General features: G+C 44.0%; 1 protein-coding gene across 1 annotated transcript; it reads right to left on the bottom strand.

Annotated features, from left to right (window-relative positions):
* Window positions 1-1,273: 1,273 nt before the first annotated feature.
* Window positions 1,274-16,251, bottom strand: aff3 (AF4/FMR2 family, member 3). The gene is made up of 17 exons (XM_083776143.1): window positions 16,186-16,251; window positions 15,975-16,008; window positions 13,813-13,870; window positions 12,660-12,711; window positions 11,753-11,787; window positions 11,296-11,485; window positions 7,495-9,549; window positions 7,226-7,350; window positions 6,825-6,981; window positions 6,527-6,648; window positions 5,539-5,602; window positions 5,253-5,389; window positions 4,344-4,415; window positions 4,116-4,209; window positions 3,940-3,998; window positions 3,623-3,828; window positions 1,274-3,515 (listed from the first exon to the last, which is right to left on the bottom strand). The coding sequence occupies exons 3-17, from the start codon at window positions 13,857-13,859 to the stop codon at window positions 3,394-3,396; spliced, it is 3,537 nt and encodes a 1,178-aa protein (XP_083632269.1). The 5' UTR covers window positions 13,860-13,870; window positions 15,975-16,008; window positions 16,186-16,251; the 3' UTR covers window positions 1,274-3,393.
* Between the last annotated feature and the right edge of the window lie 296 nt (window positions 16,252-16,547).

Here is a 16,547-nt window from a genome sequence, read left to right as displayed (position 1 = left end):
ACCACAGTCACACGGTGCTTTTCCAGAGTAGCTACCCTTCCACCGTATTATTTATTTATTGTCTCCACCAGCCGAAGGCATGGGGAGAGTATGTTTTGCACTCCGTCCGTCCGTCCGTGTGTCCGTGTGTCCGTCCGTCCGTCCGTCCGTCCGTCCGTCCGTGAACAGCTAATCTCAGCCACCGTTAACCCGGTCGATGCCAAATTTTGCACACACACTCCCTGGATGCCAACCATGAACCTCTGCCCCAAACTTTCCAGAACGGCCTGTTATAGCGCCACCAGGAGGCCGCTTTGTGCAAAACAAGTTTTTGCACAGTACACCTACAGATTTTGTCCAAACATCACGCAAATTGGTACACAGTCTCTCTAGAGCCATTCAACGAAACGGGTCTTTCAGATTTATCAGACTCCATCCTGATTGGTTAAGATTGGCTTCCAAAGTTCACAGGAGTGCTCAGTTTCAAACAAAATGCTGCAAATCATGAACACATCGCGTGATTTCCGTGAAATTGTGCACCCACATTCCCACTAGGCCCAGGACGAAATGCCACATGAACAATTTCAACTCAGCCTCAAGGTGGCGCTATAACTGGCCCAAAAGTGTTTTTACCTCTAACTGCACGGATCTGTGGATAACCTGGTGGAGACCTGTGCCCGGAAGGGCACTTTTTCTAGTTTATTATCAGAAGCAGGTGGGCAGTGTCAGCTCCTCACGTGTTCCTATTGTGCTGATCTCAGGAGATGGCCATTAACTGTTCCATGTCATGAGGCCAGTTAATTAATATTCTGTGAAGTTTAATCAATGCACTAAATAACCTGTAATACAAAATCGATCAGAGCAGTAGCCTAGTATTTCCTGAATAGTAGCTTATTTGTTGACAGATTGCTTGTTAGAATAAACTTAAGTAGGTCATAGATAGTCCTGCAAACTTTGTGGTCTGGAGATAAAAAAATAAATAAAAACTAGATAGTTGAACTACTTTACAAATTATATTATTGATCTATGGCTTGTCATGCCCTTCAGAGCCCCTTATTGGCTGCTCTCTTTAACTGTTGCTATGGTACCAGACATAGGATGCTGAGGTTTCGCATGCTGACTTTCTATTGGTGGAGAAGGAAGTAGTCTTCTATAGTGATGGAGAATCAGAAAGAGTCAGGTCTCTGAAGAATGACTAATGAAATGAATCTCTCTCTCTCTCTGCTTTGTCTCCCTGTAATGGGTTTGATACAACTCTTTCCCCCCCCCAAAAAGACAAAGATAATTAGTAATCAAATAATCCATCCAATATATATTCAAATAATAAAACATCACATAAAGGGCAGGCAGCATTAAATGACTGAACCTGTCCACGAGATGCCAAGGAGTCTTCAGGGGACATCACAAAGCCACTGATTCAATGAGACAGTCTCTGTCACTTGAGGTAAAATCTCAAAATCAAAATGCCGACCCAAATATGGCATGACGGTAAAGCCACTACACACTACTATGCTTTTGGTTTGGCAGTTGGATTTTTGCCCCTGGAAAATAGCTTCCTCTGTGGTGACGGTCTCAATAGCACACTTGTTGTGCTATTGTTGTGCTATACTGTTTAATTTTTTATTTATAGCCAAAAAGAAATACCGCTTTTTTAAAATCCCCAATTTAGTCGTATGCCAATGAATGACTCCCCGCACGTATTTCTGTGTTGTCAATGCTGTTGTATGATCCTATACTGACTAACGTCACGTGCCATTGAGGAGTCCCTCCTGGGAGGACGTCGTAGAGCCTCTGAAATACTCCCTGCTGACCGGTGCCGCCCCAGCCTCTAGGAATATGTGCAACGACCGATATCACCCACAGACACGAGCCAATTGTGTTTGCATAGACCCCCCAACCCCCCACGACAAAGTAAAATGCACCACAATGGATCTAAACCCACAACCTCCTCCGTGGGCAGGGACTTTACCACTGCGCCACCCCCGGGGCGCAACAAACGTTGAGCTATGTTAATCGAAATGATACTCTGTGTAGTCTGTAGTTTGCTGGTGTCACTTGCAGAAAATAACTGACCGTCACACTTGAAAATCAGTTCTTGTCAGCAAGCGAGCAAGTATTAAGCTTAACTCTGAAATGGTAGAGCCTTCTGCGGGTCCTCTCACCTCATCAATTTTCTCACTTATTCAATATGATTAAATTGAAGGTTCTATTCATACTACGAATTACTGTAGATTCATTCTGCAATGGGAGAGCATAAGAAACGTGCTGACGTCACTCCAGACTTGAATAAAAGTAGAAAGACTGAAGTCTTTGATGCTCTGATGAAGGCACTAACATGTTAGTCCTAACTCCTCCTGGCTAATATAAAGCAGAGCTTTCTGCATCTTTTAGTCTGGAGTCACCATGTTTCTTTTACTGGGGTGCATTCTGTCATGGTAGAGCACCCAACCCAAATTTAGAGGAACATTGACTGTAGATTAATGTTATGACAGTATGAAAGCAAGTTGTAGTACTAAATAATCTAAAGAATTCTCACAGAGGATTGGAAGTAATCTTTTACCAGAGGAGTACTACTTCAGCTCCATTTCACATAGATACAATCTATTACACAATTCAACACTTAAACAGCAACAAAAATATTTTTTGCATAGAAAAAAATCTTCAATGTTGGATTCTATTCTAGACTAATCAACCAATTAGGTTGCTTAGGTCCCCCCCCCCCCCCTTTTTTTCATAAAAACTGAAAATACATAAATTATTGCACAATAAAAAGTCACAAAAGGTGAAAATATCACAGTTTTAAAAAGTCCAAATGTCATTAAAAAAATCAATCACGAAGGCAAAAAGATCTGGATTTGTTTGCTACTTTGGATGAAGTGGTATTTCATTTCACAAGATCCAAGATCCCCAAATCCACTGTCCACTTTGTCTTACATTACTCCAATGAGTCTGTCAGAGCGCTTTTCTTCGGGTCTAAAATGAATGAATTTGAGCGTCCCATGTTTGAGTCACAATGGAAAGTTTGGCAAAAGTCCGCAGTTCACACATTTGGTCGGGTTTATTCCACTATAACGATTGTTGACATGGTTGCGGTAATGCTCGAAGGAGTTCGGAGATGTCGCCGTTGTTGGGACAGGTATTCAGACAGGGTTTGGGGAAAAAGAGAGGCCACAGTTTCAGTTTGTAGTATTTTCACACAATAAGTCCCTGGGTGTGGTGGTGACCCTAGAATCCAAATGATGATGGGCACCATAACAGTCCACCACCCTCCAGTACTTGGCAGCGCAGTGTGTCCTGGAGAAACCCAGTCGAGCTGCAAAAGTGACGAGAGTCCAGGCCTTCGTCACATATCAGTATCAGTAAGGCCTTTGGTGTGGCAGACAGTAGACAGGCTGGGTTGCATCCTCTGATTCGCTAGTTGAGTTTGGCACTGATACGTATCCACTGGAGAGCCTGTCTGGTGTACTGGACAGCATGAGAAATACTACTATGGAGGGTCAGTGGCCCCGAAAGAGTATTTAAGTAGTTGAAGAATTCTGGAATGAATAGTAAAGATAAAGAAAAAAAGTGATTAAATAACATAAAAATGCCCCCAAACTATTTAGAAACATGCACATTGATTTGTTCCTTTGGGCTTCCTCACCTTTATTCTCTTTGGCAAGGTTGTCTGCCACCTCCCAGTACTCATAACTGTACAGGACACTGTTGGTGATGTTTAGGTGGTTTGCTGCCATCTGGTGGATGCGTTGGGGAATGCTGATGAGGGAGGGGGCAGCGCTGCCCCCATGTGACCCTAGGCCCAGTTGTTTGGGGTTGGGAGAGAGTGAAGAAGGTGGTCCACCTGTACCTCTGGGAGCAAAGACAAATGCACAACTGAAAGATAATAAGAGACACACATTGAAGGGCTATCTATTTGAATCAAATAGGGGGGAGGAGGGGGAGAATGAGCTGTCTGCTTACTTTCCAGAGTCGTTCCAGAAAGGGGATGATGTAATAGGCACTTTGGGACTGGGAGAACTCTGTAAAGACAAGAATCAATAATCAAGAATCATATAGCCATCTAAATCCACGCAGCCCTTTCAATCAATTCAAGCATGTTATGTGAAGCAATAATACAGTATATTTGAAAAAAATACCTTAAAATAGTCCAGAAGAGCTTTGGAGTATTTGAGCGCGTGGTCCTTCTTCAGCCGAAACATCTGCCAGTAGAGGAGCGCGAGACACCTGAAACTGTTGGAACATACAGTTAGGCAATCAACTGATCAAGCAAACATAGAGGGAGAACAATAATTCATTGCAAATGTGAAGGTGCCTCCTCAGCCCGATGATGGATGAGGTGTAAACAGAGAAGGCGATGTACGCACCACAGAACAGCCAGCTGCTTGTCTTCCTGTCTCGCTCCAGGGCCAGCGTGGCTCTTCAGCCTCATAGCGTACCTGAAACCACAGGGCCATTACAAAAGGCCAGCCTCACTTTGCATCCATCATTATGTACAGTACACAACAGTATGTGCCTGTGAATGTCTGGTCTACATATCGTTGCTGTCACCTGGAAATCTTGCATGTTTCTATGGAAAAATTATATATTGTCCATACAGTCCAAGTTTATTTAGAATAGTTTCGAGCAAGCCGACAGCATATTCCCCTAACAACAGCTTTGCATGTCCTTTCAGTCAGCTCATCTCCTCCAAAAGATCTCCCTTTCAATCACTTTATATCTTAATTTCTAAGCAGGAATTCACACCGAGGTGGTGTCATGCCCCCTGGCCAGGGCAAACCAGTGCTTTGTCTATACAGGTGGGGTGTGGGCCCCTGAAAGGGGTGACACTTAAGTTCAGAGACTGACCACCCACAATAGTGCGTGTAAGGCAAATGTCACATTGAGATATGCAATGTGACAAAACCTGTTAACCAAACCTGTTAACCATGTTAAAAGTAATGTGTTTCAATGGTTCTAAAGCAGTTATTACAAGCTCACAAGCTCTTTCTAATACTTTTTTTGGTCGTCCTAATTTCGGCATGTCATTTTAGGATAACCTTTTCATAGTTTTTGACATTTTCTTCAAACTAAAATTCAAGAATAGTAAAAATAGCCAATCTAAGCTCACACAACGTACTTTGACTTTGACCTCTAAATTGATAATAAACATGATACTTGTATATCAGCTATTTTCGCTGCCCTTGCGAGACACATACTGTACAAAACAAAGTAGCCTACAAAATAGGACATGAATTCATGCACAGTATTTTACACAGTAACCTCCCATGTCTCACCTGATGAGCTCCACTGTCTCGGAGTACATAGTGTAAGGAGACTTGGCTTCCAGCGGGCCCTCTTCCATGGCTTTCCCACACTCCATGAAGGAGAGAGCAGCATCAACATAGTTCACCGCCTTCCCCAACTTGTCCACCTGGCAAAGGCACATCCAGGACGGTGGTGGTGAGTTAAAGTATATTTATTTCACTAATACTGTTTTTTAGTAAAAAAACAACACTCAGGAATTTACTGTGTACCACCAGTTTGTTGTATTTTGTTGGGTACGTCAGAGAGAGAGCTCACCATGGCATCGGCACGGTGTTTCATCCGCTTGGCCTCATGCATGTAGTATTCAGCGTGGTGTGGACTAGGAGGACGGACAGAGAGAGATTCACAGAGACCGTGAATCCGTGATTCACACTTTTTCAGCACAGCATCATCCCAAAGGCTGTTAAACTTTAACATGGCAGTGTTAAAACAGGTCATTCACGATCGAGTCAATGTTGGCTAAAATTGTGCGGTTAAAAAGTCAAATGGCTGGTTGAATTTAATTTGTGAATCTTTCAAATCAACGTCCGTACTTTGAAATGCAATAAAAAGTAAAATTTCACACCCGTGTTAAGTGAGGGGCGCTCTTATCTTATTTGCTCAGACACTATGACGTAAAATTATCCATTCATTGTCAATAGGAATTTAATGTTTGCGTAGGACGAAAGTCTACCGATTTGCTCAGACACATATGACGTTAAATTCTCCATTCATTTTCAATGGGAATTTTGTGTAAGATGAAAATCTACACCAATAGCTGGATATAGGAGGGGCTAGCCCCCCTCAAAAAAACTTCATCGAATATAAGCATGCAATAACCGTTTTTCAACAAATTGTTGAGCAACTTTTAGCGAACCTTTGAAACATAGGAGGATTTTATTATTTTTTTAAATAAAAGTGTTCATGGACATAAGCAGTAGGTGGCACTAATTCTCCAGTCACATTAACCGATATATATAATCTGTTCTGCTACAAACTCTACTCTACTGCCTTGCTAAGTGTTTGCTGCTAACTTCCAGGAACCACTGTGAGAGACTCCATGCTCCGGCTTTGCTGTAAATGTATTATTTGATTGGAGTAAACAGAGTTGTCGCCACTCTCTCTCTCTCTCTTTACATCACGTTGACTAGTTTAAGGGCCTCTGTGTCTGTATCCTGTCTGTCTCAAAAACAACAAGCATATGGGTTTCTAGGATCATGCGCGGCCGGCCCAATGTGCGGCCACAGTGGACGAGATCACTTACGGGTCATGACTGGGTATGGTGGCCTTCTGCCCTCCCGATTGTCTCATAGGGGGGTGCCAAGAACCGGACACCAGCTGCTGCAGCTGCCCTGCTACTCCTGTGCACTCCACCTCCATCTTGGGCTGCATTGGAAGAGCAAACATTAGTCGACCAGTACTACAGTACATACAGTATATAAGAAGTATATTATGGTATATTAAAAGAGTATATATATATATATATATATATTACACACACACACGCATTTTTTTAAATATTTCACTTATTGTTTTCTTTTTCTTTCTTTTTTTTTTTTTACCTCTGCAGCAGAATCTCCGTCTCTGTCTCTTTGGCCATGTGAGTAATGCTGTTCAGAGCTCTGCACTTTGGAGGAGGACTTGGGGGGCTCAGGGCTGTCAGACAGTGGTGACAGGGGAGACAATGGTCTCTTACTGTCTAGATATTCCTCCAAGTACCTGTTGAGACCACAACACACACACACACACACACACACACACACACACACACACACACACACACACACACACACACACACCACATCTTGTCGTAAGAAACTTTTAACTAACAATGTCACGTGTGCGTGCGTGCGTGCGCACGTGCGTTCGTGTGTGTGTGTGTGTGTGTGTGCGTGTATAATCAATATGCTAACCTCTGACAGCCTGTGTATGTATGTGTTTGCTCATGTGACCAGGATCTTACCCATTGTGTATCGTTTCAGTTGAAAGGTTCCGTTGAGGTTTGTGAAAGGAAGACTCCGTCTGACATTGGTCACTTCCGTAAGAGCTGTTCCTCTTTATTTCTCTGTGTGACACGCCGTTCTCAGACTGAAAAGGCCACACAGTCACACACACACACACACACACACACAAACACATTCATATATTAGCACATGGAAAAATGGGTACACAAATCATATACACAAAAGCTGCCGTGCAATGAAACGAGAATATCATGTATATATGCTCAACCTTGCGCTTCCGTCGACTGTCTCTGTTCTCGGGGGCGAGATGCCTCATGGCCTCTCTTTGCTTAGCCTTGGACGACGAAGGGCGTGACGAAGAGGCAGAATGTGGCGCACTGGCGGTGTCGGGGACCCTTTTCAGAAGGGAGAGGTCTATCTGCACCACCAAGTTTCTCAGCCCTCGCTGGGAAGAGGCTGTGGCCTGCTCGCTGCGCCCGAAAGGGACCAGGGTGTAGAGTTTACGCGCCCCGGCGCTCTGCTGTCCTTCGCCCGGAACCTCCAAAGAAGAAGAACCCCTGGGGATGACCACGTTGTGCCCGTGTGTGTCTCTGGGCCTCCCGGGGCCCAGGTGGTGGCCTCTCCTGGGGGTCTGCCTTTTGTGCGACGTGGAATCCGCTGGCACCTTGTTGGTGACGTCAGCGCAACACTCCGACTCCGAGTCGGATGCCGACGAGGAAGAGGACGAAGATGAAGCTGGGATCAGATGAGTCGGGGGGTGTGATGCCGGAGGCGAGGGGCCCGGTGGGTGCAACGCTCTCTCCTCCTCACTCCTCTTTTTCGTCGGCCCCTGGTGGTGACCTGGATCTCCTCGAAGGTGGTGGTGGCGCTCTGTGTTGGTGTGAGGTCTCTGCCGGGGCTGGACTGCCTGCAACTCACCTATCTGCTGCTGCTCCTTCTTCGTCCTCCTCCCCGTCTCCTCGCTCCTCCGTTGACACTCTTTCAGACCTTCCTCCTCTTGCTCCTCCTCTTCCTCTGAACTTCGGACCCAGGGACGTCTCAGTAGCTGCTCCTCCGCCAGTCTCCTGTTGTCTTCCTTTCGGTAGTGCTTCTCTCTCTGCTTCTCCCTCGGTTTCTCCTTTTGTCTGTCCTCTTTTCTCTCTCTCTGCCCCCCGTCTCCCTTGGCTTGGGCGGCCTCTCTGTGGTCCACTTCCCGTTCTTTGGACTGGGGCTTCTTTCGCGTGGGTTTAGTAGTGTGAGTGACGTGGACTGCAGGGGCCTGGGCTTCACAAGACTTTGTTTTAGGTTTTAGACTGGGGCTGGATCTCAAGCCCAGCCCGTCACCAGGATTGCCAGCAGTTTTGGAGGTAGATAGGGAATGTGAAACGTGACCAGCCTTTCCACTGGTTTCCCGTGCAGGGGCAGGTAAGTGCTTTGTTCTGAGTGTGGGGCTGGTTCCCGAGCTAGGCTGATATGTAGGTCTGTCGCTCGGGTTGAAACTCTGGCCAGGCCTCAGTTGCTTGGGAGTTTGCTCAAATTTCGATGGGTATTTGGCTTTGAGACTTACAGCGAGGTGTGTAGAGGTTGGTGGCACATTAGGCTTAGGCCTTGCTTTGTGGTTTTCTCTTTTCTCAGAGTTCAAAATAGGAGTGGTCTTATTTCTTACTGTAGCTTTACTTTGATTTTGGGGTTGATCTTGTGGAGGTTTATTCTTGGGCTTGTGTTGGGAGGGTGGCTGGATACAGGGTCTAGGTCTTGGCTTGGCCTTGGTATCAGCAGTGGGCACAGGGCCAGACCATTGGCAATTGTTTGTCCTGTTGGGGCTGGTATGGTGGATAGACCTTGTTTGGCTCTCCTGGTGAGGGCCCTCAGCCTGAGGATAGTGACATGGACTAGAAGGAGGAAGGCTGGGAGTTGGGCTAATTGGAGTTTGCCGTGGAATGGGGTTGGGGCTACGACTGGCTCTTGGGCTACCATGCGGACTGGGACAAACGCTTGTAGCCGGGCTGGGGTTAGGGCTGTGTCTTGGGCTACCGGGACTTGGACAGGTGCTGGGGAATGGGCTTGGGCTAGGGCAGAAGCTGTAGCCGGGACTGGGCAACGGGCTATTCCTGAAGCCGTAGTTGAACTGCGGGCTGGGGATAGGACTCTGACTAGGACTGTATTCCTGGTTGTTGTCCCAGGATCTGGCCGGAGACGGGGCTCTGTGGTTCTGTGGAGAGGGTAGGTTTCCTGGAATGCTCTGGGTGTGCTGCTCTCTGGGATCCTGTTCACAACTGGAAGATTTTTTTCTGACCTTCTTGAGCCATTTATCCAGCTGCCACTGAGTGGAGGGATGATCTGTCTAAAAAGAAGGGGAAAAAAGAAAAGAAAGAGTCATTAACAATCTTTGTAGGAATGCAGTCAAAATCAGTAGATCTGTAACAACGCCTACACATGCAAATTTCACTCATTTCACACATTGTCATTGAAAAGGGAGAGAGAGGGGGGGAGGAAGCCATTACCAAATTAGTGGATGGTTGCAAGGAAGGAATGTGGAGGGTTTTAAGGTAAATTCAAGCCTCCAAGAGATGACACATACCAAAAGCTACACACTGACCTCTATCCGACACTTTAGCTAACCAAGCCAACTAACACGCCATAAATAGCAACATGGGCTTCGCTTTGCACACAAAGTCAGCATATTGACTTTGTGATTCTGCGTCAATTCATTCAGAAAACGTATCTAGAAACTGTTGTAATGGCTGATCTTGAGACATTTCAAACAAGCAAGTTTGTCTCAATACTCACTACACTACAGTCTGTTGCTCAAGTATCCACATCTGTGCTGACAGTAGCTCAACCCCCCTCCCAATTACTGCAAATGACTCATGCACTGTTTGCTTAACAACTGGCTGGGTAACCAGGAGAACAAAAAGAACATATGAGAAAGGACGTTTAAACTATAAATAAAAGACGATACTCACTCCTGGAGAGCAAACTTCTCCTTCTCTGCTCTCGCTCTCTCTCGCTCTCAGCTTCTTTCTCTCCTTGCTGACCAGAGCTAAATTAAACTTATACTCCTCAAGTCAAACAGTGACCCCCTCCCCTCATCCTTCGCCCTCTTTCCAGAGAAGACACTACATCTCTTGTACCCTCTGTGCTTCCCTCCCTCACTCCGTCTCTCTCCCGCCTACTTTCTTTCCCTCCTCCCTCTCTACCTGGAACTCTGGAGCTGCTGCGTCCAAAGCTCCAAACTGCCCCCCCCCAGTCCCTCCCTCCTTGGGAGACACTTGAACGCTCCCGTAGATGAAAAACACATGGTCCCCCTCCCTTACCTTCTCTATAGGGGCCTGATATAGTGCACATTCAGTAATAGGCTTGTCACACAGGGCCTTCCATTCATAAAAAAAGAGGACTAGGTTTCCCTGCAATCCCTACAAGCCCCCACTGTCCCTCTTTATTCCACACCTAAAAAAAATAAGGGACTTTTATGCATGGTTCTGCATGGTCCTATATTCAACCCATCCAAAACACCAATCAAGGTTTATCTGACATAAATCAATTCGCAGCAAGAGTTCAGCTCATTTCGTATAGCGTTGCATGCAGCCACTGAGCTGAAAGAGAAGGGTTATGCTAATCGCTGATGAAGTGTTAGCATGAAACTGAATCTCTGCGACTTCCAACTCCCAAGAGGGCTTTCCTCTTTAAGCCTCAGCTTGTTGACATGACACCCAGGCTCTAATTCCTGAAGCCAAAGACCCACCCTCCCCCCCCCCCCCCCCCATCCGTGCCCCCCTCCACGTGCTCCTCTCCAGCACACATACATTCCTAATAACTCTGTCCCTGCCCCCCACCTGCCCTCAACTGCCTCCGTGCTGCTCCCTGTGGAGAATGAACCCTACGGCACACAAACAGAGCAACAGGAGAGAGAGAGAGAGAGAGAGAGAGAGAAAGAGAGAAACTAACACCGTAATCCTCAAGGATTCATTAAACTCTGAGAAATGTAACCAAATGTAACTCTTTGCGGGTTACATTTTTCACATTGTCGAGTTACAAAAGACTTTTGCTGTGTACACATAGAAAAAGACAAGACATGCAGACATAGTACCTCCTTGGCGCACAGGGGCTGTGTGTTGTTGGCAGGCGACCCGGGATCGGAGTGAACTTGTGGGCTCGGTGTGCGGGAGCGCTGGCTCCAGCTCTCTGAGTCACCACCGCCGGTGGAGTCCGAGCCTGACGAGTCTGAGCTGGAATGTCTCACCCGCCCGCCATGTATGTGTGTGCGCCGTGTCGAAAGACTGTCAGTACACACACACACACACACACACACACACACACACCAGAGAGGGGTCAGCTTACGTACACATGCATGTGGGCGTGTGCACACTCAGACAGACAAGACAGACAGACAGACAGATGGAAACACACACACTTACACTTGGGATGTAAACGCGTATATATATATACACATGTACACAATAAATACACATGCAGCATGGCAGGGAAAAAAGAAGAAAGAAATATGCGTGTACATGACTGTGTACTAATCTTATAATGTACCATACCTGTGTCCATCCCAGGTTGCTGAGTGATGTGCAACCTTCAATGAGACAAAACATAACGATAAGGTTCATCGTCCACCATCGTAGCCTACAGATCACTACATTATAAGTGTATTCTAACTAGGGCCGGGACTAATTGCGATTAATTACGATTAATTAACTACAGAAAAATTAATGCACTAAAAAAATTAACGCATTTTAATCGCACTATTTTCTTCACCGCCGAACGTTGTCACTGGACAGTTTTCAGACGGACCTGCGCACCAAGTGTCCGTGTCCGCTTCAGACAATAACACCACCAGAAACCGCAGACAGTTCACCAGACTGGGGGAAGCCGCTGAGATCACTTTGCTTGTCCCCGTGGATTGGAAATAGGATTTAAAAGGCTATCCGATGGTAGCGTGGATTACAGCACAGTTGTGTGCAATTATTCAATAAAGAATTATTACCCCTATTACTACAAAAACAATGTTTTATTGCTTAAACTTATGTATTCACTATTCATTGATTCACTAGTATACCAAAATCCATTTGAAAAAATTGCTTTCTCACTGTTCTCGGGTCAAATAATGATATGCGATTAAAATGCGATTAATCTAGATTAATTAATCGCAAAGCCTCTGATTAATTAGATTAATTTTTTTAATCGAGTCCCAGCTCTAATTCTAACAGATGGACTCAAAAAGAATGATTGTGTCTGTGTCTCCACGCGATGGACGTGAAGGCTTTGTTCGTTACAAATTTGAGAAAATGTGTAGGGAAAACCAAATGTAGCCAAGTGTGCTAAGATTACCAACATAAAAGAAGGAAGAATGAACATATGGAGGTGCTTTGAAAGGCAGTAAAAATGTGTTTTTTTCTGACCGAAGTGAAAGGTTGTGCAGTTCATGCATTGTATTGGTCCACCCACCCTGTCAGTGTCATCCTCGTCACTGCTCAACTTGAGGTCATCAGCAAGCATGCTGGTAAACAGAAACACATGATCTAATTATTCTAATATAACAGTATTACTCTAGTAGCAATATAGGTTTCATGAAACACTGAACAAAACGTAAATAAAATAATTGTTCTCTCTATTTAACAATGCTGCAAACTGTGATTCCCCTCATCCCCAAACACCATTTTCTTTAAATCAATATCCTTAGTCAAGCTACAATAAAATATGCTCAGGTGTCATGTGTTAAGATATGACGATGTCTATGATGATGATAATTAATTCAAAACATTATAGCCTACCAAACTTCTGCAATGTGAATATATACCGTCTGGTAGTCTTTATTGGTCCATGTCCATGACATTAATATTTATGCAGATTATTTCACTGTGTGATCTTTTTTAAATTTAGTATTTTCTCAAATATTTCCCTGGAATTTCTATCCAATTCAGTCAGTGTTGTGAACATAAGATATGTATCAAAATGTCCTATTTTTGTTGAACAAACAAGATTCTAAAACTTTGAAATACTGTATAAGCGAAATGTGTTGTGGATGAACTGCAACATAAAATAAAATAAACCCCATAAAAGCTGTCAGTGAACAATGTGGAACATGTGCATCTAGTCAAAAGAGGATGTAAAAAGCTAACAAACAGTGGTTTCTTCTGACAGCATTCTAGAATGTCAGCTCACCTTTGGCCTGGCCCTAGCCATATGTGATGCTCCAACACTAAAGCTGTCAGCTGGCCAAATTCACCCATCCTTCACCCCACTCTACCTATTCCACCATTTACCACTTAAGCTCACGATATAGCTATATGAAACTACGAAGAGCAAAAATAGCTGATCTACAAGATCTTGTATAGGTCTGCTGTTTTCCTATTCTTTGACAATGTTTGTCAATTTCCCCCTAATGCCATGGCCAAAATAGGGACACCAGGATGAATGTGGTCAAGTCCTTATACCAAAGACATCCATAATTCATGAATAAATAAAATAACCCTATACTGTGTTTGTTAAATATGTGTGTTTTATCATACGTTTGCATATGTGCCTGCAAGTGTGACACTCCTGCCCCAGCTCAGGTTTGATGACCTTCCATGGATCATGTTTCCTCTGCCCCACTTACGATTTGTGAGGCGCCACGTGAGGGTGGCGGGCCATTCGCAGCTGCATGTCCCCACGAGCTGAGGGAGAGACAGACAGATGGAGAAACAATGTAACAAATGACCACAGACGGAGTTACTTAACCAGGAGTAGTATATACAACTATAGCTACAACTATGTGCATATTCTGAATGAAATGTAGGGAGGCTGCTGCTTTGCTGGTTGACAGTCACTATAGGTGTATACATCTAGTGATAGAAAGCAATGTGTGTGTTACTATTGTGTCTGTACAACTCGGCTGCTGGGCAGTTCTCGGGTCGTTGCTAAGCTTGAATACTTGGTTACTAGTGCTGTGCTACGTGGTTGCTATAGGGCAGGGGTCAGTAACCCAAGATGTTGAAAGAGCCATTTTCGACCAAAAATAAATTCAAAATCTATCTGGAGCCGGAAAGAAAATTACGCATTATAATGCAGCTTGCCAGGCTTTATTATCTCCCGGGTTGCAACGAAACTAGCAGAATTTAGCATGCTTTCCCTGGAAATGTCTTTCAACGTTACTTTTTTTGTTGTTTGATAGCTTCTCACTGCAGATTAAACATACAGGCAGTCAATCTGCATTGGCTGTGAAGGCAAAAGCCTCTGTCCACGAACTGTTAAATCCTCTGTTTTTCGTCGGCTATCTTTATTTCTCTCCCTGTAGAAGCCATAGCGTAGCAGGCAGCAGCCTCACACACCCACTGGTTTGTTTATAATAGACACCTGGCTGGCACGGCACTGAGTGTGTCGCATGCTATGACACAAATTTTAGTTTAGTTAAGTTTTCCAATTTTGTAAAAATGTGTAGAATAAATATTGGCCTCCTACAGAAACCATAAATGAAAAATTATTTATTGCTACTTTTAATGCTACAGGGAGCCACTAGGGGTGTGCTCTAGAGCCGCATGCTATAGTATAGGGTATACTAATTTACTTAGTTTGCAGGATGTTGCTAGACTGTTCTTTGGTCATAGTAGGTGGTTGCTAAGGGGTTAATGATTTCATATCAAGGATTATTCTTTGAGCCACGGACCACCATTTGATGACATATAGGGCTCCATCTTGCGCCACCCTTATCCCAAAACGCATTTATTATTATTTTTAAAAACATTTTAAAAATAGTTTAACTATAGCCGATCTACATCGAGACATTGTGAGCTTGTAGATCGGCTATTTGAACTATTTTAAAAGGTTTATTTTAAATAGTAAAAAATAAATAAATTGTGTAGACTTCTTGTAAATTAACTAATGCAGATGTTTAACAATAATGTAACTTCTGAGAGCGTAAATTGATTTAAAATGGTAAAATGGTTTCATTTTACACTCTCAAGAGTTAAAGATCTATAAGGTGGTCCCCGGACCACTGGTTGAAAACCACTGGTCTATGGAAATAACATTACTCTGATGGACCCCCCGGTGTGGCTACAATATTGAAATATGTCTTCCCTGTGTAATTGGTTTCTTCCTGAAAGCCTTTAATTGAGTCAAAAGGCCCAATTGAAATGTACCAGATATAGTGACATCACGATATCATCCCATCCCCTCACCCCTCCCCCTTTATCATACAACATCTGTGGGTGCGGCTTCAATCCAGGTGGAACTGGTGGGCGTGGCCACATAAAACATAACTTTAACACTTTCTGTACACATACTCTTATTGATCTGATTTTCACAAACAGGCCAGAGAGAGCAATAAAAACATATAATCTTATTACTGGATTTTCAGATCATAATATTATGACCTTGATTGTAAGAAAACGTTTGGTTCACCATAGTATAGTAGTATGTAGTAGTACCTATGTTCACCATAGTAAAATAGAAAGTCGAAACTCAGGAACTTTGAACATGATTTAATGGAAGTTAACTGGGATGGGGTAACTAGAGATACTTTTTTAGTTTAGGTAGTACACATTTGTATAGAAAGGCCTAAACAGGGACTGGGGTTGCAAATTAGCCTTGGCTATATATATACCCTATGTAAAACACAACAGTTTCATGTTTTTATAACTTGATACATTTTTTGTTATTGTCCCTGCTAAATAAACATATAGCCTACCTGGAAAAAAAATCTTTCTCCTAATAATAATCATAGTACATGATTATCATGTTTTATCATAAACTGTGTTTATAATCATTTTAAATACATACGTTGCCTTTGCTGTGTCGAGTGCTGCCTTGCATCCTTGAGAAAAATACAAGGATTGTGAAAGTCATTCATCATCAATTGGTTAATCATTATACAGTAATAACTAATAACACAAATGTGCATGTTTGCACACACACCCACACACACACACACACACACACACACACACACACACACACACACACACACACACACACACACACACACACCTACCTTAGGGTTGTAGAGGAAGCGCTGAGCCTGGTCACCACCTAAGGGTTGTTGGGATGGCCAAGAGTGTGTCATGTCCTGTTATGACGGAGCATAGGAGGTCATGGTTCAAATGTATGACAGACTAGTAAACGTGCAGTCCCCACAGGTCACACATGCAAACGCAGACATTTCCAGTCATTAATAGGCATACACTATACTCTTGCAAGTCACCAGACAGCTTGCATGTTGAATAGAAGCATTGACACAAGTCCTTCCCACTAGAGGGAGAGTCAATATGGGCATCCATTGGTGCCAATGTAGATTGAAGTTATCATACATAGCCTACGTATATCCAGCTTTAAGTGTGTGTGTGTGTGTGTGTG

Source organism: Protomyctophum parallelum (genome assembly GCF_964188405.1).
Source record: "Protomyctophum parallelum genome assembly, chromosome: 11".
Taxonomy (NCBI): domain Eukaryota; kingdom Metazoa; phylum Chordata; class Actinopteri; order Myctophiformes; family Myctophidae; genus Protomyctophum; species Protomyctophum parallelum.
The sequence above is the reverse complement of the archived record's forward strand: the minus strand, read 5'-3'. Positions and strand labels throughout refer to the sequence as shown.

Coding starts and splice junctions, on each gene's coding strand:
- aff3 (XM_083776143.1), bottom strand. CDS start 13,859: ATGCAGCTGCGAATGGCCCGCCACCCTCACGTGGCGCCTCACAAATC. Junction 11,486..11,752: donor GCAACCTGGGATGGACACAG/GTATGGTACATT, acceptor GTGTACTGACAG/TCTTTCGACACGGCGCACAC. Junction 3,829..3,939: donor TTCTGGAACGACTCTGGAAA/GTAAGCAGACAG, acceptor CTTTGCTCCCAG/AGGTACAGGTGGACCACCTT.